Source organism: Myotis myotis, unplaced genomic scaffold (assembly GCF_014108235.1).
Source record: "Myotis myotis isolate mMyoMyo1 unplaced genomic scaffold, mMyoMyo1.p scaffold_m19_p_12, whole genome shotgun sequence".
Lineage (NCBI taxonomy): Eukaryota > Metazoa > Chordata > Mammalia > Chiroptera > Vespertilionidae > Myotis > Myotis myotis.
In genome coordinates, this window is record NW_023416316.1 from 16,328,495 (window position 1) to 16,353,771 (window position 25,277).

At 43.5% G+C, this 25,277-nt stretch overlaps 1 protein-coding gene across 3 annotated transcripts; it reads left to right on the forward strand.

Annotated features, from left to right (window-relative positions):
• The first annotated feature begins 1,662 nt into the window (after positions 1 to 1,662).
• On the forward strand, positions 1,663 to 24,908 carry PTGR1 (prostaglandin reductase 1). 3 transcript variants are annotated; one of them, XM_036330024.1, is made up of 10 exons: positions 1,663 to 1,764; positions 3,201 to 3,316; positions 5,160 to 5,205; positions 6,003 to 6,059; positions 8,849 to 9,016; positions 11,595 to 11,712; positions 14,739 to 14,894; positions 17,168 to 17,276; positions 21,360 to 21,475; positions 24,685 to 24,908. In XM_036330024.1, exons 2-10 carry the CDS (start codon positions 3,211 to 3,213, stop codon positions 24,793 to 24,795), a joined length of 987 nt encoding a protein of 328 aa, XP_036185917.1. In that variant the 5' UTR covers positions 1,663 to 1,764; positions 3,201 to 3,210; the 3' UTR covers positions 24,796 to 24,908. The 3 variants fall into 3 exon arrangements, with proteins under 3 accessions (XP_036185917.1, XP_036185919.1, XP_036185918.1); XM_036330025.1 differs by lacking the exon at positions 1,663 to 1,764 and adding an exon at positions 1,784 to 2,061; XM_036330026.1 differs by lacking the exon at positions 5,160 to 5,205 and having other exon boundaries at positions 1,742 to 1,764.
• Positions 24,909 to 25,277: the final 369 nt, after the last annotated feature.

Below are 25,277 nucleotides of genomic sequence, written 5' to 3' on the forward strand. Positions count from 1 at the left end.
AGCTAGGGCACACGCCCCACTCCGCCGCCGCCGCCGCTGCCGCACTGGGGCCGGGGGTCCACGCGGCCCGCGTGGGCCCGGCCCAGGGGGCAGCGGGCAGGTGGCAGCCCGCGCCGGGCTCCCGCCGTGGGCCGGGGAGCCGATGCCCGAGGCCGCCAGCAGCACGGCTGGGCCGTGCCTCATGGGGCCCCGAGGGCCGGATGGACCCCCGAGGGCCGGATGGACCCCCGAGGGCCGGATGGACCCCCGGCCCCAGCGCGGGCAAGCGGGGAGCCGACCACGGGGAAGGGAGGAAAGAGCCAGGCGGTGAGGCCTTCCGCTCCCACGACCTCCCCCGTGGTCGGTCGCTGCCGGCCACGCAGCCGGTCCACACTTGGACCCGCTCCGGGGAGGCCCGGCCCTACGGGCGCGGAGGGATCCCAGAGCCCAGCGGCCAGGCTCCTCCTCCCGCACCGCCCGGAGAGGCGGGCGGCGCGCCTTTCAAGGACAGCAAGCCTTAAGATTATGCTGATGCCTGGAAAGCAGTGAATCAGGATGGAATATGCCAGCTCATGATTGAGACCAACCCTGAAGCGCATCTTACCTCTGGGCTTTCCTGTCACATAAGCCGAGAAATCTGCCTTATTTTTTAACCCAGTGTGAGTGTTGTGTAACTTGCAAGAAAAAAAATATCCTAAATGATACAGGTAGGTGCAAGGGTTCAAATGTGAATGTCAGATCTAAGCTCTAGGTCTCAGCAACACTGCCCTGGTAACATTGGTTTCCTTACAGAGAGGGAAATGGAGGAAATTAAGGGGAAGTTGGAAAGTTCTCTGAAGGTTTATCTTCTCCATTGTTTCATTTGCATGACATGGCTGATAAGGATTGGGTCAGTGAAATTGAATGAGGCTTGGTGTGGCTGGCCTGGCATTGACTTAGGGTCAGTGGGGAGGTCAAAAGATTGTTACTAGGCGCTAGCGTTCATTGAGGGTTACCACTGGCCTGTACTAGACTAAGCATTTTATATTTATTAACACATTTTATTCATTAAAAAGATATTTAATGTTCACTATCAAAAAATAGAAAAATCGGGGGCTTCCCTTTGGGTACCCCCCTCTCCCCCTTAGAACGCATCTGGAGTCTGAGAGAGGTCCTGTCACGGGCTGGGTGCGGTGGGGCCCTCAGTGGCAGGAGTGCTCATTGCCACCTGAAAGCGTCTACAAAGGACACACAGAGGAGGGGGCCCTTGAATTGGCTCATCAAAGGTCAGCAAGTGTTCATCAGGCAAACCGGGACTGGCGGGCAGGGCACCTGGACGCGGGCGCCCACGGGGGTGGAAGCGTGGATGCTAGATAAGCTGCAGGGGTGAGGAGGAGCCTGGGGACCAGGCCAGCACTGGTCCAGACCCGGACTGTGGGCCCTCGGGACCCCGTCTTCTCACCTCCTTGCCCGAGGCCACGGCTCTTCCGACTTTCTGCCGCATCATTCTGCCACGTCCCCAGTTAGGACACTGGTGCGGGTACAGCACGATCCGGGCAGGGCTCCAATGGGAGGCGTTTACACACACACACACACACACACACACACACACACCCTCTCACGATGGGAGGCGTTTACACACACACACACACACACACACACACACACACACACACACACACCCTCTCACGATCGCCCCGCCCTGGGGAAGCCCCGCCCTCCCTGGAATGCTTTTAAATCCAGGCGGGAGTGCTCTATTGCGCAGTCACAATCGCTGTCTCCGGGTAGTGGAACGTGCGGACTCTAGTAAGTAAAGACCCCACCACCACCCGCGCGGTCTCCGGCCGCGCTTTTTCCACCTCCCCCCCCCCCCTTTTTTCCTCCTGCTGAGTTTCTAGACACCCTGGGCGGAGCGTTTGCGCGTGGCTCTCCCCCTCCTTTGGCTGAATAACCTCCGGCCTTGCGCGCGGAGGAAGCGATGCGAGCTGTTCCGACGCCTCTGTGCCCTGCAAGTTCTTGGAGAGGGCGGAAAGGGGTGTTGGCTGGAGAGAGTGTCGGCTGCACCGCGTAGCTGCCTGCTCCGGGGCTGCGAAACTGGGACGGGTGTGGAAGGAGAGGAAAGGCAGGGGTCGGAGTTCCATTCCCGGGCACGGGTCTGAGCGGGGCAGGAGGTGGGAACCTGGGGCGGGTGGGCCAGGCGCTCCCCTGGCCCCCCGGGTCGGGTCGGTGGGATGCTCGCTGAACTGCTCCGCGCCTCTGCGGCCAGGCCCTTTGCAAGGGAGGGGCTCCTGGACGGCGGCGAATTCAGAATTCTCAGCTGCTGCCGCCTGGGGAAAAGAAACCAGCAGGCACAGCAGGGCTGCGGATGGGGCGGGTCCGACCGCTGCTCTTGCCATGTGTCCCCTCCAGGCCACTTGTGTCCCCGACCAGTGCTGGGGGCTGCGGGCGGTTAGCGGCTGAGTCAGAGGGGGAAGGCGTGGTTCCCACGTTATGCCGTGCAAGTCCGACCGGTGAAAACGACCTCTCGGTTTTGGGTGGGAGCAAATTTAAATCCCAACAAATCCTTGATTTCCCGTTCGGTTTGCCCAAGAAAACTCGCGCCTGCAAATGGGGCGGAGCAGCAGCGCCGCCCGGTGCTGTTTAAGTGTTGCTGAGACTGTCTGAGAACGTGTTGCTCCATCTCTGAGATTTTCAACGGGTGTGCCGCAGGAATTTTTTAAAAAAATGCAATACCTGACTATTGAGTCAGGGGCACTCACCTCTTTTCCCTTAGACTGTCAATTTTAAAAATGACAACAGCCAGGCCAGTGTGGTCCAGTGGTTGAGCTTGGACCTATGAACCAGGAGGTCCTGGTTGGATTCCAGGTCAAAGCTGTGCCCAGTGGGGGTGTACAGGAAGCAGCCGATTAATGATTGTCTCTCATTATTGGCCTTTCTCTCTCTCTCTCTCTCCCTCTCCCTCTCCCTTGCTCTCTGAAATCAATTTTTTTTTAAATGACAAACGCCATCCAGTGTGAATGGATCAAAATTATACCTCAGATCATCAAAAAATACATTTTTTAAAAAAAACATTTTTATTGATTTTTTACAGAGAGGAAGGGAGAGAGATAGAGAGCTAGAAACATCAATGAGAGAGAGACATTGATCAGCTGCCTCCTGCACACCCCCTACTGGCCCCAGTGCAATGACTAGTGAGCTATAATAATCCAGTCACTTTGTGACATTTGACTACTATGTTCTAGGAGTTTCAGGATGGTTCGAGCTAAGAGCTGGACCCTGAAGAAGCACTTTGAAGGCAACCCTACAAATAGTAACTTTGAGATGAAGACAGTAGAACTCCCACCCTTAAAAAATGGAGGTAAGTCATATCATATGATTTGAATGGAAAGAGACTGTATCAATCAAACTTTGCTGCATAACAAAATACCCCAAAACTTAGTAACTTCATACAACAGTCATTTATTAGCACACAATTCTGTGGCTTCAGTTCTCCTCTGTGTGGCCTTCCTAGCAAGCTAGTTTGAGCTCTTTATTTCCACGGTGGTCTCCTGAGTCTAGAGCAGCAAGAATCAGCAAGCTGCAAGTACTTTTCAAACCTCTACTTGTGTCATGTTTGCTAATAAAGTTGTCAAAGCAAGTCACAGCCAAGCCCAGGTCAAGGAGAGGGAACAGACTTCTGATGAGCGGATTGGCAGAGAGGCCCTCACACAGAGATGGGAGGTATTCTCAGCCATTCTCAGTCGGCCACAGAGACTTTTTCAAAGTCCTCTGTGTGAAGCCTTCATCGATGTCATGTTGGAGGATCCCTCATCTTTCTTGGTAATTGACACTTCAGCTTGGGTGCATTATTCTTCATGACTTTGATCGATGGGAGGATTTCCTCTCTGGCCTGGTGAACCCTATGATGACAGTGGGGTGGACAGTCTGTGTGCAGAGCTCAGACTATCCCTGTGAGGAGACAAGGAGGTGAAACTCCTCATCCTTCATTGAGGAGCGTCCTGTCCACTTGGGGGAACTGAATGGTCAAGTCAAACCTAAGGGTATCTATGGGAGAGAAATGGCAACACACTTCATAACATGTTTGGAAATGAGCTTTGTAGAGCAGACTTTAAGGAGGGTCTTAATCGGTGTTTACAGGTAGGTAAGCTATGTGAAAAGGGCATGCAATCAAATAGTATGACAAAGTTGTCTGTCCCATATAAATCGGGATAGCCAGGACTCAGCTTCAAAATTCCAGAGAATGTGTACCTAAGAGTCAGGCTAGCAACATACATATTCATATATACTAGTATATTGTTGTTGTTTATTTTTTTATTGATTTCAGAAAGGAAGGGAGAGTGAGAGAGAAATAGAAACATCAGTGATGAGAAAGAATCAATGATTGGCTGCCTCCTGCATGCCCTACATTGGGGATTGAGAGTGCAACCCAGGCATGTGCCCTGACCGGGAATTGAACCGTGACCTCCTAGTTCATAGGTGGACGCTCAACCACCTAGCCATGTTGGCTGGGCACAACATGCATATCTATATGAATAAAAGGGTAATATGCTAATTAGACTGGGAGACCTTCCGGACAAAGCCATGGTGGTGGGGCCAAGGCAGAGGCAGTTAGGGGCAATCAGGGGCAATCAGGCCGGCAGGGAGGGCAGTTGGGGGCGAGCAGGCTGGCAGGCAGAGTGGTTAGAGGCAATCAAGCAGGCAGGCAGGTGAGTGGTTAGGAGCCAGCAGTCCCAGATTGCGAGAGGGTGGGCTGAGGAACACACTCCCCCCCCCCCCCCCCGCACAAATTTCGTGCACCGGGCCACTAGTTCTTTAATACTAACTGGAACTGGTAATGAAACCCTAGGTGAGTACTGCAACATAGTGGTTACAAATATGGCCCTGGGCAAGTTACTGAACCTAAACTTAAATAAAGTAGAAACAATAATTGTTGAGAATATCCTATGAAATAATACATGAAAAGCATGGAGTGCTGTGCAAATATCATAATGATGGTGATGATGACCACCACCATCCTCATCATCAACAACAACAACAATAGGCTGGGCCAAATGTGAGTCCTTCTTGGCTCTTCAATAGGAAGTACTTAAGAGAGGGCAGCCCTGAAGCTGAAATACGATCTGTGTTTATTTAGAATGTCAGAGACAACAAAGGCGTCAAGCCTTTAGTTCTAATTGCCCATGGGATGCTTTCTTTTGTAGAGGTCCTGCTGGAAGCTTTGTTCCTCACTGTGGATCCTTACATGAGGTATTATTTTCCTCTTAAAAATCCTTATATTGTATGTTAGTCTCTCTGTTAAAGTAGCTCATCTTGTAAAATAGCCAACTGATTCAAAATAGTCATTTCCCCCTGATTCTCCCAGCGCAGTAAGAGTGATGGGATTTGTGGCAGGCAAAGGCCAGAGAAGCCTGGTGAGGAATTACCCTGGCCTCTTCATTTTACAGTTACCTCCTATCTTAGTGTCCACAGTTTGCCTCTCATTGCTCACCAGAATTGCTTCCAGAAAAATTAAAAAAAATAAATAAACCAATCTCCAATTTGTCCATTTCACTACTGGCAAACAATTTGAGTAGAGGAAGATGCTAAGACTAAAATTGGATTTTCTTGCCTTCTATTTCCCTATATTCTTGTAATTTGGGTAATCTGCAGCTGACTCAAACTGAGTACTCAGTCAATTCTCTGGGAGGGAAGAGAATAGAAGCCTTCATAGGTCACACACTCCTCTGTAATTTTTTGCCTAGGTAATCCATATAGTCATTTTTCCTTTACATAATTTTTCTCCTAGTTGATTGATAGAGGTGCAAAGCTAAGACACCAGCTGCGTGCTTGCAATTCGACTTGATTCCGACACTACGTACTGGAAGATAGTGTCAGATCCCACAGGTTAAAGGTTCAGTCCCACACGTCTGTCCATCCCCCTTTAGGCACCAATTGCAAGTCCAGGTTTCTGCGCACATTTCCCCAGTGGTTTTCCATTTGCCTTAAGCTCGAGACAGTTTTTCCCAGATGCTCTTATGTATTAAGCATGGATTATTTTTTTCCAGATTGGCGGCCAAACGATTGAAGGAGGGTGATACGATGATGGGGCAGCAGGTGGCCAGGTAGATATTTCCATTTATCCCAGTGTTTGGAAAATATGTCTCCCCTTTACCTTCTGCTAGGCCCTGTCTCTGTCCATTGCTCTCACAATTTCTTCAACTGTGTACCAGTAGTTCACTCATTGTTTGATCTTCAAAGCAACATGGGAATTGTTCTTTTCCTGACTAATGGGAAAGGAAGAAAGGCTGTGAAATTGTCATCATTTCAACTTCACTTTCCTATACTTACTTTTAATTACTAAAAAAAATTGTATTTGTCCAGTTCATAATTATTTTGTAGAAATTCAAATAAAACAAAAAATTTGTATCTTGGAAACTGACAGTTCCCCCATCATCCTCAGAGAGGACTGTTGTGAATGTATTATTATTTCCAAATTTTTTCAGTACACATTCTAATATCTATACTCTTTAAAAATGGGATTAAATGCCCTTCAGCAAATTGCCTTTCTCAATATGTTATGGATGTCCTTTGTTGGTAGTATATAAATATACTACCTATCTTTTAATGGCTGTAATTTATGCCATTGTTATCTGCCAATGAACTAATCCACTACTGACAACCATTCCCAAATACAAATAGTTCTGCAAGGAATAGGTATATGTGTGTCTGTGTATTCTTTGCCCACTTTGATGAATATTGTTTTACATTAAATTTCCAGAAGTATAAGTTCTAGGTCAAAGGAGGTACGCATTTTTAATTTGAAGAGATGATGATAAATTGCTCTTCCAAATGATTGTATGAGTATCCACTCCTACCAATATCATATTAATCACCCTGTGTCCTACATAACTATATGCCTATTGCTTACCATCAATCGTGGCAATTTGAGAAGAATATGTTGATATTTCATGCCCAATTTAATTTGCATTTCTTTCATTCTTAGTGATGTTGACATCCTTTTTGTAAATTAATGATCGATTTCTTCTGTGAATTATCTGTTTATGTCCTTGCCCTTTAGGTCTTTTCATCTCATCTGTTAGGAATATTACTTTTGCAAGTAGTTGGGTCTTTGTTTTTCTTTATCTATCTTCTATATCCAATCATAGTTTAAACATTTTATGAGATACCATTATTAATATTTGTAATTATGGCTTCTTGGTTTTATTGCATGATGATAAAGGCATTCTTCTCACCAAATGGCTAAAAGATTTATCTTCTAGTATGTTATACTTTAATTTTTTACATTTAAATCTTTGAATTATTTTATTTTGGAATAAGGACTGAAGTGTTTGCTTTATGTCCAAATGACTAGCCAGTTATACCATTTATTAAAATTTTATTTGGATTTTTATTGGGAATTCAGTAACTATAGATTTATTTAGTGAGAACTGCTATATTTATAATATTTCTCTCCAAGTACAAGTTATATCTCTTCATTTATCTATTTTTGTGTTATGGCTTATTAACAGTTTTCTTCGTGTAGGTCTTACTCATTTCTCGCTAACAATCAAAGGAGTGAACATGTACTTGTGTTTGCTGAGTTGCCAAAGTCTTTTCTTTTTTTTTACATAATACCCAGTAATGGAAATGTTGTTATAATACTCTCATACATTAAGTGTAAAAGCAAAAGTTGGCATAACCTTCTCAAAAGGAATTTGGCAATATCCAGCAACAGTTAATGTTTTAATACTCTTTACCCTAGTAATTCCATCTAGAGAAATACTGTCTAAGGAAATAACAAATTCTTATTTATGGATAGAAATTGAAATGTAATTTACATTAGGAAAAATACTGGAAATAGTCTAAATGTCTAATAATGGGGAAATAATTAAATTCATTACAGTTTTTGAAGGATTCTGACTAACATGAGAAAAAGTATAAGTTATATAGACTAATATAATGTTGAAAGAGAAAATTAGATTACAAAACACATAAAATTACTTCACTTATGTAAACACACATAATATATGCACATTCAAAAATATATCAAGATTGCCATAAAATACACCAAAATATTACAAGTTATCTTTGTTTCATGGGCTTAGAACTGATACTTTTATATGTTTTGAATTTTCTAAAAATAAATGTATGTTATATAACTTTATAATCTTGGGAGAGGGACAATAAAGAATGGTAAGAGTGGGAGATGATGGAAGAAAGGGAATCAACAAATCAGATTAAAAAAGGAGCGGTTTAGAGAGAGAGGTAAAAAGCCTGACGACACCCTGGAAACCAATGGGGAAGAGTTTGAGGTGGCACAGTGTGAATACAGTAAAACGGTCTAATCACATAATGAATGAAGAGTGTACACTGGATTTTGCTATCAGGGGGTTGTTGTGACCTTAGTGGCATAGTGGGGGTGTTGCATTGGGTTATCAAGTGAATGGGAAGCAAAGAAGACAGAGGAAGGAGGTAGGGAGAAAATGGGATTGTAAAATAGCAGAGTTGTGAGCATGCTTTTACGCTGAGGGCAACGGACAGTAGGGAGGAAAGTGTTACAGATTCAGGAGAGAGGAAGGGCTCAGAAATGGAGGGTGACCCCTGAAGAACATAAGCAGCTGGTGTCCAGGGCACCGCGAGACAGAGGATGGACACCTCTTGCTTAGATAGAAGAGAAGTGGGTTAGGACAGGGACAGATGCTAGGCCAATTGAGAGCATCCATGTCTGATGGCCCCTATATTTTGTCCAGAAGAAGGAGAGACCAATGGCTAAGAATTAAGCTGGAGACATGTGGTGGAGTATTCATTCGTGGACTATCAACCTCCGTGCTCATTGTATAGAGCCACACAGCATCCCCATCCTCCTCGAAGGCAAGAGGTTTCACATGTCCCGATGTGCTTTATCTTTCAGAGTTGTGGAAAGTAAAAACTCAGCCTTTCCCACAGGAACTGTAGTATTGGCTTCTTCAGGCTGGACATCACACTCCATTTCTGACGGAAAAGAACTAGAGAAGATGCCGGAAGCGTGGCCAAGCACATTACCTCTGTCTTTGATGCTGGGAACACTCGGCATGCCGGGGTGAGCTTTGTGCCTGTATGCCATTTGTTTGAGTGCCTGACACTCCGTATTTCCAAAATGCTTTGTCCAGAACTTGGTCAATAAGAAGAGACAAGGCATTATAGCAGTGGTTCTCAACCTTCTGGCCCTTTAATACAGTTCCTCATGTTGTGACCCAACCATAAAATTATTTTCGTTGCTACTTCATAACTGTAATGTTGCTACTGTTATGAATCGTAATGTAAATATCTGATATGCAGGATGGTCTTAGGCGCCCCCTGTGAAAGGGTCGTTCTACCGCCAAAGGGGTCGCGACCCACAGGTTGAGAACCGCTGCATTATAGGTTCAGGGCTGATTAGAGAAGATGGTGGGGTTAAGAAGGAAAGAAGAGTGGGCTAGGCTCGAGGTAGCCTTAAAACTAAAGGAAAATGGGGTGGGGGATCAGGTCAGTGACACTCAGGTACAAAGAGCAAGCAGGCGTGAGAAGCAAGGTGGGCACGATCCCTCTCAAGCAGCTGGCAAATGACAATGCAAAGGCACCAGCTCCTCCTGTCCCTGGGAGGGTCCTAGCTTCACCCATCACTCATCTCTGCCTCCATTTCAGAATTCTAAAAGGGAAGGAGTTCAGTCTACCTTGGTTTTCTGCGTCTGTATCCTTCCCCACCTTTCCCTGAGGAGCAAGAGAAGCTGGACATTAAATAACAAAGATGAATCACAGATTATACTAGTAGCTGTGCAGTCTCTCCGCTTGGCACAGATTTAAAATAAATGCCCAGGTGTCTCTGGACCTTGGGAAGTTCTTCCTGTCCCTCAGGAAGACACCTGGTCAGTTCATCCTGTGTCTACGTTCCAGGTCCCGGCTGCATTGTGGACCTCAAGTTTCTTTTATGCCCAGGAGAAGCAAGGTCCACTGAATTCCTTTTGGAGTCCCCAACACGTTCTAGTCATTTTCTGGAATTCCTTTATTTCTGCTCTTTTACTATGTTGTGTGATCCTTTCCTTCCTTCCTTCTTCCTTCCTTCCATTTCCACCTTTCTCCCTTCCTTCCTTCCTTCCTTCCTTCCTTCCTTCCTTCCTTCCTTCCTTCCTTCCTTCCTTCCTGCCTTTCTTCCTCTTCATTTCCCCCCATTTGCCCTCCCTCTTTCTTTTGAAAAACACTGGATTAAGGGAATATTAGTTAGATATTTGGGTCCTTGGATAAAGTGCTGCCTATGCCTTTCACTACCTTCCTTTCAGTGCTCAACTCTCATGGACATTAAATAGAGTCAAGGCCGAGGAAGCTTAAGTTATGCCAAAATATAGTTTCTGGTTTGTTTGTTTTTTAAATAAATCACATTTTTTTTTATATTTTATTGATTTTTTTACAGAGAGGAAGGGAGAGGGATAGAGTTAGAAATTTTGATGAGAGAGAAACATCGATCAGCTGCCTTCTGCACACCCCCTACTGGGGATGTGCCCGCAATCAAGGTACATGCCCTTGACTGGAATTGAACCTGGGACCCTTCAGTCTGCAGGCTGACACTCTATCCACTGAGCCAAACCAGTTAGGGCTGTAGTTTCTGTTTTATATAGAAACAACTTTACATGAATTTGTCTGAAATTTTGAAAGTGGCTTAACAGTCACCACAATGGATATGGATTTCATTGGCTCAGACTCAGAGGTGCAAAACATAACTCAAACTGTTTCTACTATTGCACTTTATTTCTATTTCAAGCCCTTATTTTGGCTGGTGTAGTAAAAGAAAACCTCAGTAAATTCAGTGATTTCTCAGGTCATTTCAGGTTTCAAGCTCAGCATTTCCTTTATCTTCTCCCTAAGGTTGATGCAAAGCTCCAAGGGCGAATGCACGTTCAGTGTCACTAGAAGGGGGACAACAACTTCTTGAGCTTGATCTTTCTTAGTCTGAGGCTAGTCTCCTGCTCAAAGCGTAACTTTTCCCATTGTGTCTTCAACCACGTCTTCTTCCAAGCCAGCAATCCACGGAGGTGTGGTGGGTTCTTCACCTGCTCCCCATCAGTACTGTCTGAGCTGTATCTTTGCAAGCCTAGTGTTCTTTTCCTGCAAGCTAACTTTGACATCCTACTTGGGGTGAGATGAAGAAGTTTCAGAAGTTCTCCCATACTGCTTTGGAGCCATGGGAAACTCCAGGTGTTTCTCTCTGACCCTGTGATGCCTAGACACCTCATACCATTATATCTGCTCTGTGGCTGTGGCACCGGGATTACATGGAGATGAAGCTCTCCATCTCCCTAGGAATTAGATGCGAATGAGGCACAAGCTCTCTATTCTTGGCTCACCAAAGTTTAAGGGGGACCTATCTTCTTTCACCCTCAAGACTTAACCTGGTGATAGACAGGATGCAGTCCCCTTCCAGCCAACTCTCCATTCCCACCCTAGTCCCCTCATCTTTATTTCTGTTTGGAGTAAGGGGTAAGGAAAGAGGAGGTGGACCATTAGTGGGTGGTAATATTCATTTCCTATTGTTTTCTTTTACCTAGACCCCTGGCAGTCTAAGAAGGTCTTTGGGATATATCTGAAAATGAATTATATGGGAAAGCAACAAATTTATCCACATATCCTTAATTTTCTTTCCTCAGCCTAACAGCCTACTTTGGCCTACTCGATATCTGTAGTGCAAAAAGTGGAGAAACAGTCTTGGTTAATGCAGCAGCAGGAGCCGTGGGCTCTGTTGTGGGGCAGATAGCTAAGATCAAGGTAAGTGTCTTCCTCTAGGAGCAAATGCTCAGCACCCACAGTGTGCACTGGGAATGCAGCAGTGAACACAACAGACCTTCCCTAGTCTCGGAGATGCAGTGGTTCTCAACCTTCCTAATGCCGCAACCCTTTAATACAGTTTCTCGTGTTGTGGTGACCCCCAACCATAAAATTATTTTCGTTGCTACTTCATAACTGTAATTTTGCTACTGTTATGAATCGTAATGTAAATATCTGATATGCAGGATGTATTTTCAGGGGTCGCGACCCACAGGTTAAGAACCGCTGGTAGTGGAGTTGAAGATTGGGAATGAATGAGAAATGGGAGAATGAGAAAAAAATGAACATTATTACTTTTTAAAAATATATTTTTATTGATTTCAGAGAGGCAGGGAGAAGAGAGAGAAAAAAATAAATGATGAAAGAGACCCACTGATTGGCTGCCTCCTGCATGCCCCCTACTGGGGGTTGAGCCTGAAACCTGGGCATGTGCCCTGACCGGGAATCGCACTGAAATCTCCTGGTGCAAGGGAAGATGCTCAACCAACTGAGCCACACCAGCCAGGCTTCTTTCATAGTGGTTGCTGAACATTTCTTGTTACAGCCTTACCTTCTCTCCTTATGATTGTCCCCAACAATAAAGGAGGAATGTGAGGTTAGCCAATCAAGATAGCCCACATGGCCCCATGGCGAAGGCTACTGCAGTCAGCCCAGAGCGGTGGGGCCAACTCCTAGGACAGTGATGGTGAACCTATGACACGCGTGTCAGAGGTGACACGCGAACTCATTTTTTTGGTTGATTTTTCTTTGTTAAATGGCATTTAAATATATAAAATAAATATCAAAAATATAAGTCTTTGTTTTACTATGGTTGCAAATATCAAAAAATTTCTATATGTGACACGGCACCAGAGTTAAGTTAGGGTTTTTCAAAATGCTGACACGCCGAGCTCAAAAGGCTTGCCATCACTGGCCTAGGAGGTACCTAGGGCATGGAAACATTGCTCTGATTTAGGCAGGAGTATGTGTTCAAAAGATCTGATGTGATGGTGGGCAGCAGACAGCTCAGACATGGTCAGGATGTGTCACATGGAGGAATGTTGCAAGCTGATTTGGCTTAGCTGATCCTTTGCCAGAGGCTGGGATGCAGAATCAGGACCTAGTTCCTGGGGAAAGAGTGAAGTAAAATACAGATGAATACAGGACTCTAACCAATAGCCAAGGATTCAGGGTGGTCCCCAGTGTTAATGGGAGCTTGGGCTACAAATAAGAAATGAAGCTACCTCAGAGGTTACAGGGAGAATTTATTTACAAGTAAGTAAAGACATAGGAATAGATACTGAATTTTATCAAATGTTATTTCAGCATTTATCAGGTTAACTTTGCAATTAATGAATTACATTAGTATTCCAGTATTGAATCATTCTAGCATTCCTGGAATAAGCTTTATTTACCTATGGAAATTATGGATTTGTACCTTGGAATTTTATTTGATTGCATTTTAAACAGAATTTTTGTATCTATCTTTATAGAGGAGTTTGGTTTGAAGTTGTTGTTTTTTTGTTCTGAACTTATCAATATTCAGCTTGGGTTATGCTAGACTTACAAAACAAATTAGTAATATCTCCAATAGTCAAATGTTAAATGTTTTCTTTAAACTGTAAGGCATGTTTATTTCAAAAATTTGATAGGACTTATCCCTAAACCTGTTCTTTTAGAAACCCCACTGGACACTGCTGTACTAAAAAGCTTAATCCTTAAAGGTGAGACAGAATTAGTTCTGCATTTTAGAGAAGTTACATTGCCTTGGTTCATAGTTTCTAGGGGCAAAGTACTAGAGACAAGAAATCTAATTAGGAGGCCCTTACAAGAATTCAGATGGAAACTGTGATGCATCAAAGGTAGAGATTAGACGTCAGAGCCAGCTTTTAGGATATTTGGGGAAAAAGAATAAAACCTGGTGATTGGATGTGGATAGAAAGGGTGAGAAACATCTGCATGAAAGAGGCATTGAGGTCATAAGTGTCAGTGAGATCATCCTGTGAGTTTAGAAGGCTAGGACAAAAGACAGAGGGTGGAGCTTTTGCAAGAGTTTTTTTCTTGAATCATGAAAAAATGGGAAAAGTATGTAGATAGCAGTCATTGTTTGTACAGATACATGTATGAACCCAAAGGTCTTTCCCTAACTGAAAGTGCATAGTGGCTCATCTTCTGGTCTTCACGATCCATTCAGAATGTAAGAGAGCTTTCTGAAGAGCTACTCTCTATGTGCCAATATAGTATCCAGTCTCAGCCCAAATGTGCTTTGCAGATTAAGCAGCATCTAATCCAATGCTTTGGGCCAAATCAAACAATAAGGGGACAGTTACCGGGAGGGATACCTATGAAATGAGCGTCCAAGAACTGTGCCAAAATAATAGTTAAAGGACAACTGCACCAAGAGATAGCATGCAAGTCATTGCAAGGGAAGAGAAGCTTCAAAATAAAGAAACAAGAGAGGGCCTGGCCGGGATAGCTCAGTGGTTGGGCATCGACCTATGACCAGGAGGTCACAGTTCAATTCCAAGCCAGGGCACATGCCCGGGTTTTAGGCTAGCTCCCAGTGTGGGGTATGCAGGAGGCAGCCGAATGATGATTCAGTCTGATCATTGATGTTTCTATCTCCCTCTTCCTTCCTCTCTCTGGAATCAATAAAAAATATTAATTTAAAAAAAACACCACAAGACAGACAAATGAATATGTTGTCAAGCCGGCAGGTTGAAATGAACTGCAAACCACATAAACATAGAAAGGATCTATTGGGCAGTCAGAGGCAAGCTGAAGTTATTCTTGGGTTGTAGGATGGTTCAGGGACTAATTTTACTTATAGGGCCTTTTGGCCCATCGTGGTATTCTCATATATGTGGCTCAGCACCTCAGAAGGTGTTCTTGGGGAACCTGACCTTACTGGACTAGGAGGGAGGGTGGAGTTGGTCTGTGCTTGTGAGTTATAAATGATTTCCTTCCCCTGCCCCACCCCTACTTAGGGCTGCAAAGTTGTTGGAGCAGCAGGGTCTGATGAAAAGGTTGCCTACCTTAAAAAGCTTGGATTTGACGTTGCCTTTAACTACAAGACAATAAAGTCTTTGGAAGAAACGTTGAAAAAAGCTTCTCCTGATGGTTATGATTGTTATTTTGATAATGTAAGTACAAATTAGACTTAAAATCTGATTTACTAACAAAGTAACTATACAGGGAATATAGTTCTGGAGTTTCTATCTAAAATCTATGACCAAAGCATGTATGACTTTTTAAACAAACAAAACAAAAAATGGCTTTATTATGATATAATTCACCCATTTAAAATGTAAAATTTAATGGTTTTTAGTATTCACAGAATTGTACAACTGTCACCACAATCAATTTTAGAACATTTTTATCACACTAAAAAAAGAAATGCTGTACTTATTAACAGTCGCTTCCCACTTTCCCCCAAAAGTGGTCTTCTGTGACTGGCTTCTTACGCTTAGCGTGTTTTCTATGTTCATCCATGTTGTAACATGTATCAGTGATTCATTCCTCCTTATGGCCAAATAATATTCCATAGTATTGATATATCACATTTTATTTATCCATTCATCAGTTGATGGACATTTGTTATTTACACTTTTTGGCAGTTATATAACGCCGCTATGACCATTCATGTACAAGTTTTTGTGTGGATATGTTTTCATTTCTCTTGGATATACACCTACGAATGGAATTGCTGGGTCGTATGGTAACTTCATGTTTAACATTTTGAGGTACTGCCAAACTATTCTGCACAATGGCTGCACTATTTTACATTCTTGCTAGCACCATATGAGGGTTCCAACATCCTCACCAACACTTATGATCCATCGTTTTGATTAGGGCTATCCTGGTGGGTCTGAAGTGATAATTTCATTGTGGTTTTGATTTGCATTTCTTTAATAGCTAACATTGATCATCTTTTCATGTGCTTATTAGCCATTTGTATATCTTCTTTGGAGAAATGTCTGTTCAAATCCTTTGCCCATTTTTCAATTGGGCTATTTGTTGAGGTGTAAGGCTTCTTTATACATTCTGGATATAAATCCCTGTATCAGATATAGTCAGTTCTTGGTATTCCTGGTAGTTATGTTCTATAAAGTCACCACAAACACTGAACCATTCATTGCTCCTGGAAAAGTATGTACATATATGCGCGTATCTCACATAGATTACAATCTTAAATCCTAAAAACAACTCTTCCAATAGCTTCTATTTTCTTTATTTTACAATAGGAAATAGGAGATTCAGAGAAATGTTAAGTAACTAGCCTAAGGCTGCCCCACTAATCCTCCCAAAGTTGGAGTTCATACCCCATCCAAATGGCTCAGGAGCAGAGCTTCTTGAACTGAACTGCACTGCCCCCTCTGTCTTCACCCTCCGATGATCTCTGTGAGAGAACTGAGAAAAGAAGGCAGCCATGGCCTTGCTTGACCTTGGCTGGTAACTTTGCATCTCTTCCTCTTCTCTGCACGTGTCTGCAAATGACCAGGGCAAGCCCTGTGAATACTGAGTTGGAGGTTATAAATAAATTTTAGCAAGCAGTCCAGTTCACAAATATGGAATCCAGTTATAACGAGGATCCATTGTATATAGTTTGCAAATATTTTCTCCTATTCTGTTTATAAGTTGTTTTTCACTTTCTTGATGGTGTCTTTTAAAGCACAAAAGTTTTCCATTATTTTTTCTTTTGTCCCTTGGTGTCACGTCTAATGCTTTACCCTACCCAAGATCATGAACATTTACTCTCTTTGTTTGCTTGTAAGAGATGTATCGTTTTAGCTCTTACATTTAGGTCGAGGATGCATTTTAAGTTAATTTTTGAGTATGGTGTAAAGAAGGAGTCCAATTTCATTCTCTTCCATGGGGATATCCAGTTGTTCTACACCATTTGTTGAAAAGACTATCTTGTCCCTCTGGTGTTGTTTTGGCACTCCTATCACAACCAATAGACCATAAATGTAAGGGTTTGTTTTTCTGGACTTCAATTTAGTTCTATTGATCTACATTTCTTTTCTCATATTGTTTTGGTTAATATAGCTCTGTGGTAAGTTTTGAAAGTGAAAAATGTGAGTCTTCCCACATTGTTCTTTATATGGCATTTGAGTACTTTTCCAAACTTTTAGGTAGGGCAATGAGATTATTGAACTGAGCAGAGAACCTCACAATATAGAAGAATGCAATTTATAAGTTATATAATGTATGTTCCTTTAATAAAATGGAAATACCCAGTTCCTATTGTCTTTTTCCAAATGCAGTTTTCTTCGCTACTGTGCTAATTCAGTCAGTTTTGTTATTGTTAAACAAGTGATGTGAAATGATGATTTTAAATGAGTGATTTTCCTGAATCTTCTAGTGTTTAGATTAAGGTTGTTATTTTTTGTTTCTTTGTTTTTGTCCTGTTTAGGTAGGTGGAGAATTTTCAAACATTGTTATCCCCCAAATGAAGAAATTTGGAAGAATTGCTATATGTGGGGCCATCTCTACATACAATAGTACTCGCCCAATTCCTCCAGGTAATGAGCTTATGCACATGGTCAAAGCTGTAGGAAGACTAGACAAGGAGAAGATTCACATATATGGCATCGGATATTAATAAGATGTTAGTGACTATCAAAAGATTTAAAAGACTTTGTGGTATTCTTGATGAAATAGTATTTATCAGCTAACATAGAGAAATAACAGGATCTGAACATATGGAACAAAAATTATTATTATTATTGTTAAATATATTTTTATTGATTTCAGAGAGGAAGGTAGAAGGAGAGATAGAAGCATCAATGATGAGAGAGAATCATTGATTGGCTGCCTCCTGCACACCCTCTACTGGGGATGGAGCCAGCAACCTGGGCATGTGTCCTGACCAGGAATTGACCGTGACCTCCTTGTTCATAGATTGACAGTCACTGAACCACGCCGGCCGGGCCAAACACATGTTATTAAAAGTTTTAGTTTTTACCTATTTCCTGAAAAAATGTAAAAAGACAGCCATGATTTGATTTAGAAAGAGAACATCTTGGTCTGGGTGGTAAAATGTCAGGGTTCTTCAGGATCTTCAGGATATTGCTGGAGGTGTGGGTATGGGTAGAAGGTGACTTGAGGTGGGTGAAGGGGAAAACAGGTTGCCATTTCCTTCAGACAGTCGTGGGCAGTGCTTCCTAGAGCAGCCGGCCACCCTGGCCTCACCAAACTGACAGTTTCCTCTAAAAGGCAAAGGAGCATGCATGTCCCTCCCTCCATTCCTTGATGGTCCACGTTTAGTTTCTCCTGTGCCCTGCCATGCCTTCCGTCCCCCACTTCCTCACTCTCTTATGCTGAGAGCCCCTCCCACCTCCATGCCTATAAAGGTCTACAAATAGTGTCAATTAGAGAACTGGATTCATTAGGTCCCCATCTCTGAGAGATGTTGTACAGGCCTCCCATTTTACACATGGGGAGATAAATGGCTGAGAGGACCAGAGACTCCTCAAATCCTATTATCAACACACTCAAAACAAAGACAGGTTTTCTGAACAACGCATACAGCATCCTTTTCTGCTACAACAATTCTGTGTTGTTGGTGAGATTACAGGTTTACTGTGGTCAAAACAAAAGGAGAAAGAACAAGAAAGAATCTTCTAGATTATCATCATGATCTACGCAACCATACATAAACATTCTATGATAGGCTTGACTCCTGGGAATGAAACCGTACAGCTCTGCTAGTTAACAACATGCAACTTGCCCTGAGACAGGTGGGCAAGAGTGAAAGGGGCCATGGAAGGACAACCTATATATTCCCTCTTGAGCTGTGAAAAATCAAAGACACTACCTTCTCCAAGAAGGAAACTCCAGGTTCACTCGGCAGTCTTATTGGTAGGGACCTTTTTCCCCCTATATTTTCCTAATTGATGCTTAGCTAGAATCATGAGACATCTACCTGCCAACTGAGCAAAGCTCCAGGATGTATTTCTTGACCACAGTCCAGATTGTCCAATTAGGACTCACAGGTGGGGAATGTCCAGCCTGAGAAATCATTTGGTCTGGCCCTGCCAAGGCATTAGGGATGAGTTAATTAAATGTTTGCCCAAATATAGCAGGCTAATTTTTAAATTGGCAATTGTTTATGGCCCACAGATGATGTTATAAATATCCAAATGGCCCTTGGCAGAAAAGAGTTTCCCCACCTTGATAGGTGTAGCCAAATATTTTGGATAGAGTAACTTGATTTAGTTCTTTTTTGCAATTACTCTTTGGAAGTTCAGCTGTTCAAATAGGTCTTTGAGATGTCAGCTGGCCTTGTCCATTCCATTTTAATCAGATGGGATTCTGCCCTGCTTCTGATTTTCAGAAATTCTAACATATTTCACTATTAGGATAGCTCAGAGGCAAGTAACTGTTTCCCCTAACTTTAAACTTTTTTTTTTTTATCATTACCCAAGGATATTTTTTTCCCATTGATTTTTTAGAAAGAGAGTGGAAGGAAGAGAGGGGAGGAGAGGAGGAGATAAATATCGATGTGAGAGAAACACATCAATTGGTTGCCTCCTGCTTGCACCTCAACCAGAGCCAGGATTGGAACCCGCAACCAAGGTACATGCCCGGAATCAAACCCAAGACCCTTTGGTCTACGGCTGACATTCTAACCACTGAGCAAAGCAGCCAGGGCTATTTTCCACCAACTTTAATGCCACATTTGTTGCTGCATTTATTTTTTGTTCTCAATAAAGAAACCCACATTCCCACCAGAGTGGACAAGCCCAGAAATGGTATTTCATCCTCTTCCAAATGAGGATTCCAACCCATAACCCAAAAAGAACTATATAGTTGGTGGGGGTCTTTTGAAGAAGCACCCTTTCTGTGACATCAACCTAGAATTTGGGTATATCACTCTCTTACGTCACCCTGGTGTCTCACTCATTTTGCATCAGTGTTTTTTAGTTCAGGATGAAGCCCTATTTTTTCTGACTGCTAATATTACTTTCTTCAGAGTAGTAAGTGGGAACTTTTAAGCTTGAGTGATGGCAGTTATCAAAGATGCTGAAATAGATTGTCTCTTCTAACTGAACCTGACTTCCTGGAACTTGCAAGACTATACTCAGGTGTCATTCCCTCAGTGTCTGGTCACTTAAGATCCTTGGGAAAAGAAACCAGGCAATCATACAACCTTTGCTCTCACACAGAACAGTACTATCTTACAGGCCGCAGGGTAGCCTTGTGCTTTTTCTAGGCCAGTGGTCGGCAAACTCATTAGTCAACAGAGCCAAATATCAACAGTACAACGATTGAAATTTCTTTTGAGAGCAAAACTTTTTAAACTTAAACTATATAGGTAGGAACATTGTTATTAACTTAATTAGGGTACTCCTAAGGCTTAGGAAGAGCCACACTCAAGGGGCCAAAGAGCCGCATGTGGTTCGCGAGCCGCAGTTTGCCGACCACGGTTCTAGGCTGGTGGTTCTCAAAGTGTGAGCCCAGGACCAGCAGCATCACCGTCTCCTGGGAACGTATTAGAAATACAAATTCTTGGTGCCTACTCCATAGCCACAATCAGAGGTTGGGGGAGGGACCCAGCAATTTGACAAGCCCTGCACCTCATTCTGATACACACCGAAGTGTGAGACCCCACTGTTCAGGCTAACTCTTGGTTCCTGAAATGGCAGGGACAAAGGCAGGCATGGGAGCTGTTGAGCCTCTCTGTCTCTTTTGTTGGCTCTTAGTCCAGGCGTGGACACTAGTTGTTTTGCATCTCCTCTGAGTACAGAACAGAAGGAGATGGCTTTATGCCATAGAATGACTGCATTAAGCCACCACGAAGAACCGCTAAGTACTGGGAATGTGAGGGTATTCATTTTTGAGTGGTGCAGAAATGTGTCCATCTTCAGGACCTCTTTCTATTCTATTGGGGAAGTTTGGGGTGGGCCTTGCTTCTGGCACGTCCAGAATGACCATTCTCTGGCTTCGTGACCTGTGCGAGGACTCCACGTGTGTTTCCTATTGCTGCTGTAACAAATGACCACAAACTTGGTGGCTTAAACCAACACAAATTTATTGTCTTATAGTTCTGGAGGTCAGAAGTCTAAGATGAGTCAGCAGGGCTGTGTTCCCTCTGAAGGCTCCAGAAGAGAGTCTGTTATCTTTGCCTTTTCTAGCTCTAGAGGCTGCCTGCATTTCCTGGCTCCTGGCCCCTTCCTCCATCTTCAAAGCCAACAGCCTAAAATCATCAAAATCTCTCTTTCTCTCTGATCTCTGCTTCCATCATCACATTTTTTCCCGGACTTTGACTTTTTTTCATCCTCCTTTCCCTTATAAGGACCCTTGTGCTTATTCTGGGCCCACCTATATACTACCCCAAAATTCCCCCACCTCAAGTTCTTAATCATACCTGCAAAGTCCCTTTTACTCTGTAAGGTAACATCTTCACAGGGTTCTGGGAATTAGGATGTGGACATCTCGGGGCCATTATTCTGCCTACCACAGAGTTGACTGGTGGGCAGCCCTGTGGATCAGAAAAGAGTGAAGGAAATGGAAGGGGGAGCAGTAAGAGAACAGTCAGTACTTATTTTCACCATGGCCATCTTCCTGGACCCTGTCGCCCCAATGTGCCCTTTTCTTCACAGGTCCCTCCCCAGAGGCCATTATCTATAAGGAACTCCGCATGGAAGGGTTCCTCGTCAGCCGCTGGAAAAATGACCACCAGAAGGCTCTGAACGAATTGATGAAATGGGTCTCAGAGGTAAGGGGCTCCAGAGCCACTCCCTCCAATTGTACACCAGATCCCATTCCCCTGTGATGCTGTAGATACATCTTCACATACATCTCACTGCTCCCTATTTCATTGCAAAATACCCGCAAGTGTTGTCTGCAGTTCCTCTCTTTCCGTTCTTTCTTAGATCCACACATCAGGCTTTTGCACTGGTCACTGGGCCTCTTTTCTTCTCTGTCCATCCCTTGGCTCATCCAGGCTCGTGGTTTTGTTTGTTTGTTTGTTTTTTGTGGGGTTTTGTTGTTGTTGTTAATCATTACCTGAGGGTATTTTCCCATTGAGGATATTTTCCCATCTCCCACCATGAGAATATAACCTCTATGCAGAGAGTGGAAGGGAGAGAATGAGACAGAGAGAGAAACATCAATGTGAGAGAGACACAAGGACTGGTTGCCTTTGCCTTCACACACGCCCCAACTAGAGCCAGGGATCGAGCCTGAAACTAAGGTATATGCCCTTGACCGGAATCGATGCTCTTTCCACTGAGCCAAACCGGCTAGAGCCAGGCTCACGGTTTTACATGTAGGTAGGCTGACAGTTCCTGAATGTCTGTCTCCTGCCTGCACCTCTCCCAAGCTCTAGACTGCTTGACAGCTGCACTTGAATGTGGGATACACACCTTCGACTTAACATGTCGAAAATGAACTATGTTTTGATCTTTCCTGCCAAACTTGCCCCCTTGATAGACCTCACCGTCTCAGTTATGGCAGCTTTACCCTGCCAGTTGCTCAGTCCAAAAACCTTGAAGTCATCTTTGATTCCTTTCTTTCTCTCATTCATATCCATGTCTCACCTGTTGCAAAATTCTGGTGGCTCGCCAGAATGCATACATACAGAATCTGACCATTCCTCCCACCTCCTTTGCTACCGCCCTGGTCCAGGCCACCACTTGTCTAGGATGTTGTGTCAGCTTCCATCTGGTGTCCCACCTTTGTGCCCTTACAGACAATTCCCAACACAGCAGCCAGAGTGATCTTTTAAAGCACAAATCAAGCCATGTCATTCTTATGCTCAAAACCCTGCAGAAGTCCCCATTTCACTTAGAATAAAACTTACTAGGCTATCAGCCATCTAGCCCCCATTACCTCTCTAATTTCATTTCTTAGTGTTTCCTCACTTTGCTCATCTACGCAATCCCTCCCCTTACCTCTCTAACCCTCTGTAACTAGCTGCTCAATTCTCGCACCCCCTTTAAATCTTTGCTAAAAACTGCCTTCTGAATGAACTTTCACAGTGACCCTATTTTAAATTGTAATCCCCCTTCATTCTTGCGCCTCCTTTTCGTTTACCCATACAATTATCATCTTTCAATGTGGCTTATATTACAATTCACTTCTTTAATTATTGCCCGTCTCCCACCATGAGAATATAACCTCTATGCAGACAGCAGTGTTCATGTATTTTGTTTGCTGACGTATCCTTAGCACCTAGAGTGTCTGCATCAATGTAGACATTAGATGAATATTGCCGAATGGACGAGGGGCATATATTTGTGCCATAGCTCTTCCAGGTCCTACAGTAGAGCCTCCTGACAGCCATGCCTTTAGAAGAGGAAGAAGCCAGCCAATCCCTTTCTTCTGTGCTGTGATCATTTTCCCGCCATGTAGAATGTTAGTCAATAGAGATCTGAATAAACAAGGTACATTATTTTACTTTTTAGAGGGGGAAAGTGCTTTCTAATTCCTGGCTTTACGATCATCTCCCAATTCAAAGAAATAAATTGCTTCTCTGGCAACCATTGGAGGCTGGCATTTTTCCCAGCTAACACTTGTAGTGCTGGGCTGGACTCATTCCAGGAAGCTGGGAAGTGCGAAATTATTTAAGTTTCCCGTGTGTAGCGGCTTTATCCCTGTTGGTGAAATTGAATCTAGCGCTACCTCAGTCACAGCTGACAGCAAGAAACCACCGTGCTGATGCCCCTAATGCGACCCTCTAACAAAGTGAACCTAATTATAGTCTTAAGTAACTAGTGAATTAGCCTAATTTCTCATCTACATTTTTTCCTCATCTCTCCCCTTTTTAAAATATTTTATTTTAGAATAATTTTAGATTTACAGAAAAATCAGAGTTCCCATATAACCTATTATTAACATTTAATATTAGTATTCATCCTCTACTTTTAACATTTATTTATTTATTTAAATATATTTCCATCTATTTCAGAGAGGATGGGAGAGGGAGAACCATCGATCAGCTGCCTCTTGCACGCCCCCTACCAGGGATCGAGCCGCAACCCAGGCATATGTCCCTGACCAGAATCAAACCCGTGACCCCTCAGTCCGCAGGCTGACGCTCTATCCACCGAGCCAAGCTGGCCAGGGCTACTTTCAACCTTTAAACCGGATTATAGCTTTCAACTCTTTCCAGGTTCTTTGCCTCTTCAAGAGCAGGAATGAGCTTGGACTTTCTAGTCAAGGGTGCAATTCCCAGTTTTCCTACTTAATAGTTGAGTGACCTCAAGCAAATGGTCCCTCCGTAAGTCATAAAGGGTGCTACACTATCACTGGAATACATTAGGGTAAAAATGGTATCAGTAACTCAGGTCTCTACATAAGACCCCTTAAAAAATCTTAAAAATGTGAATTAGTCCCACTCAGTAACCTGTGTCTTGTAGGAGAAAGAGAATGAAAATCCTTCCTCACTAAATGAACCCTTCCCTCCCAGATTCCTAAATGAATGTTAAGCACACATTAACAGAACCTTGGCTTGAAGAGAAGACGGATCATCAAGGTGCCATGATACTTACATTTCCTGAACAGGCTCTGCCTCCTCAGGGTTCAAAGAAAAGCAATGAGGCTATGTCCTAGGAAGGATGAGCGCAGATCACACCCTAAAGGGTGCGCCTTTCTCCAGCTACTTTCACCTCTTCTGAGATCATTACATCATAAAACTTTTCATGTAACTTAGAGATTGCTTAAGCACTTCCTTGTGACATTTCTCCTATTGCTGGGCTGTGATCTGGTGCCTGTTATGAAGTTCCTATTGTACTTTGTAATCTGTCACATACACTGTATGTGTGGATCGTGCCCCAAGGGGACGCAAGTTCACAGAGCGGAGGGGTTTCCAGCTATCGTTCCCAGGGTCCTGTGATGTACCTGATAAATTTGTGCTACAATGAGAAGAGTATATCATTTAGAATATGATATTAATCGATTACATTTGTTGTTGTTTTGATGCAGGGTAAAATCCAGTTCAAGGAATACGTCACTGAAGGATTTGAGAACATGCCAGCTGCATTTATGGGAATGCTGAAAGGAGATAATTTGGGGAAAACAATAGTGAAAGCATGAAAAAAAATGACACACAGAACCTAGGAATCATTTGATTACTTAATTTCATTTTAACCATTTAGTAAAAATGTATGCTGCCCTCTTTATCTAATAAATAGTGGTTGCTGCCCGAACTGGTTTGGCTCGGTGGATAGAGCGTCGGCCTGCCGACTCAAGGGTCCCAGGTTCGATTCTGGTCAAGGGCATGTACCTTGGTTGCGGGCACATCCCCAGTAGGGAGTGTGCAGGAGGCAGCTGATCGATGTTTCTCTCTCATTGATGTTTCTAACTCTCTATCCCTCTCCCTTCCTCTCTGTAAAAAATAAAATATGTATAAAAAAAGTGTTGTGATGAGTTTGATCTACCTAATAAAGTACCTGTAAATAGTATGTGATTAGCAATAGAGAATGGACATTTCATAGTGAACAGCAGCCAGTCACCTCACATCAGATAACGCTCCAGTTCTTGCTTTCCCTGCTTCAGGGACCTTGGAGGTGGTATGT

What these genes read in the sequence shown, in the direction of transcription:
- PTGR1 (XM_036330024.1), top strand. Translation starts at nt 3,211, where the DNA reads ATGGTTCGAGCTAAGAGCTGGACCCTGAAGAAGCACTTTGAAGGCAAC. An exon ending in ATGGGGCAGCAGGTGGCCAG is followed by an intron (nt 6,060 to 8,848) that starts GTAGATATTTCC and finishes TTTATCTTTCAG; the next exon opens with AGTTGTGGAAAGTAAAAACT. An exon ending in GGAACACTCGGCATGCCGGG is followed by an intron (nt 9,017 to 11,594) that starts GTGAGCTTTGTG and finishes TTCTTTCCTCAG; the next exon opens with CCTAACAGCCTACTTTGGCC.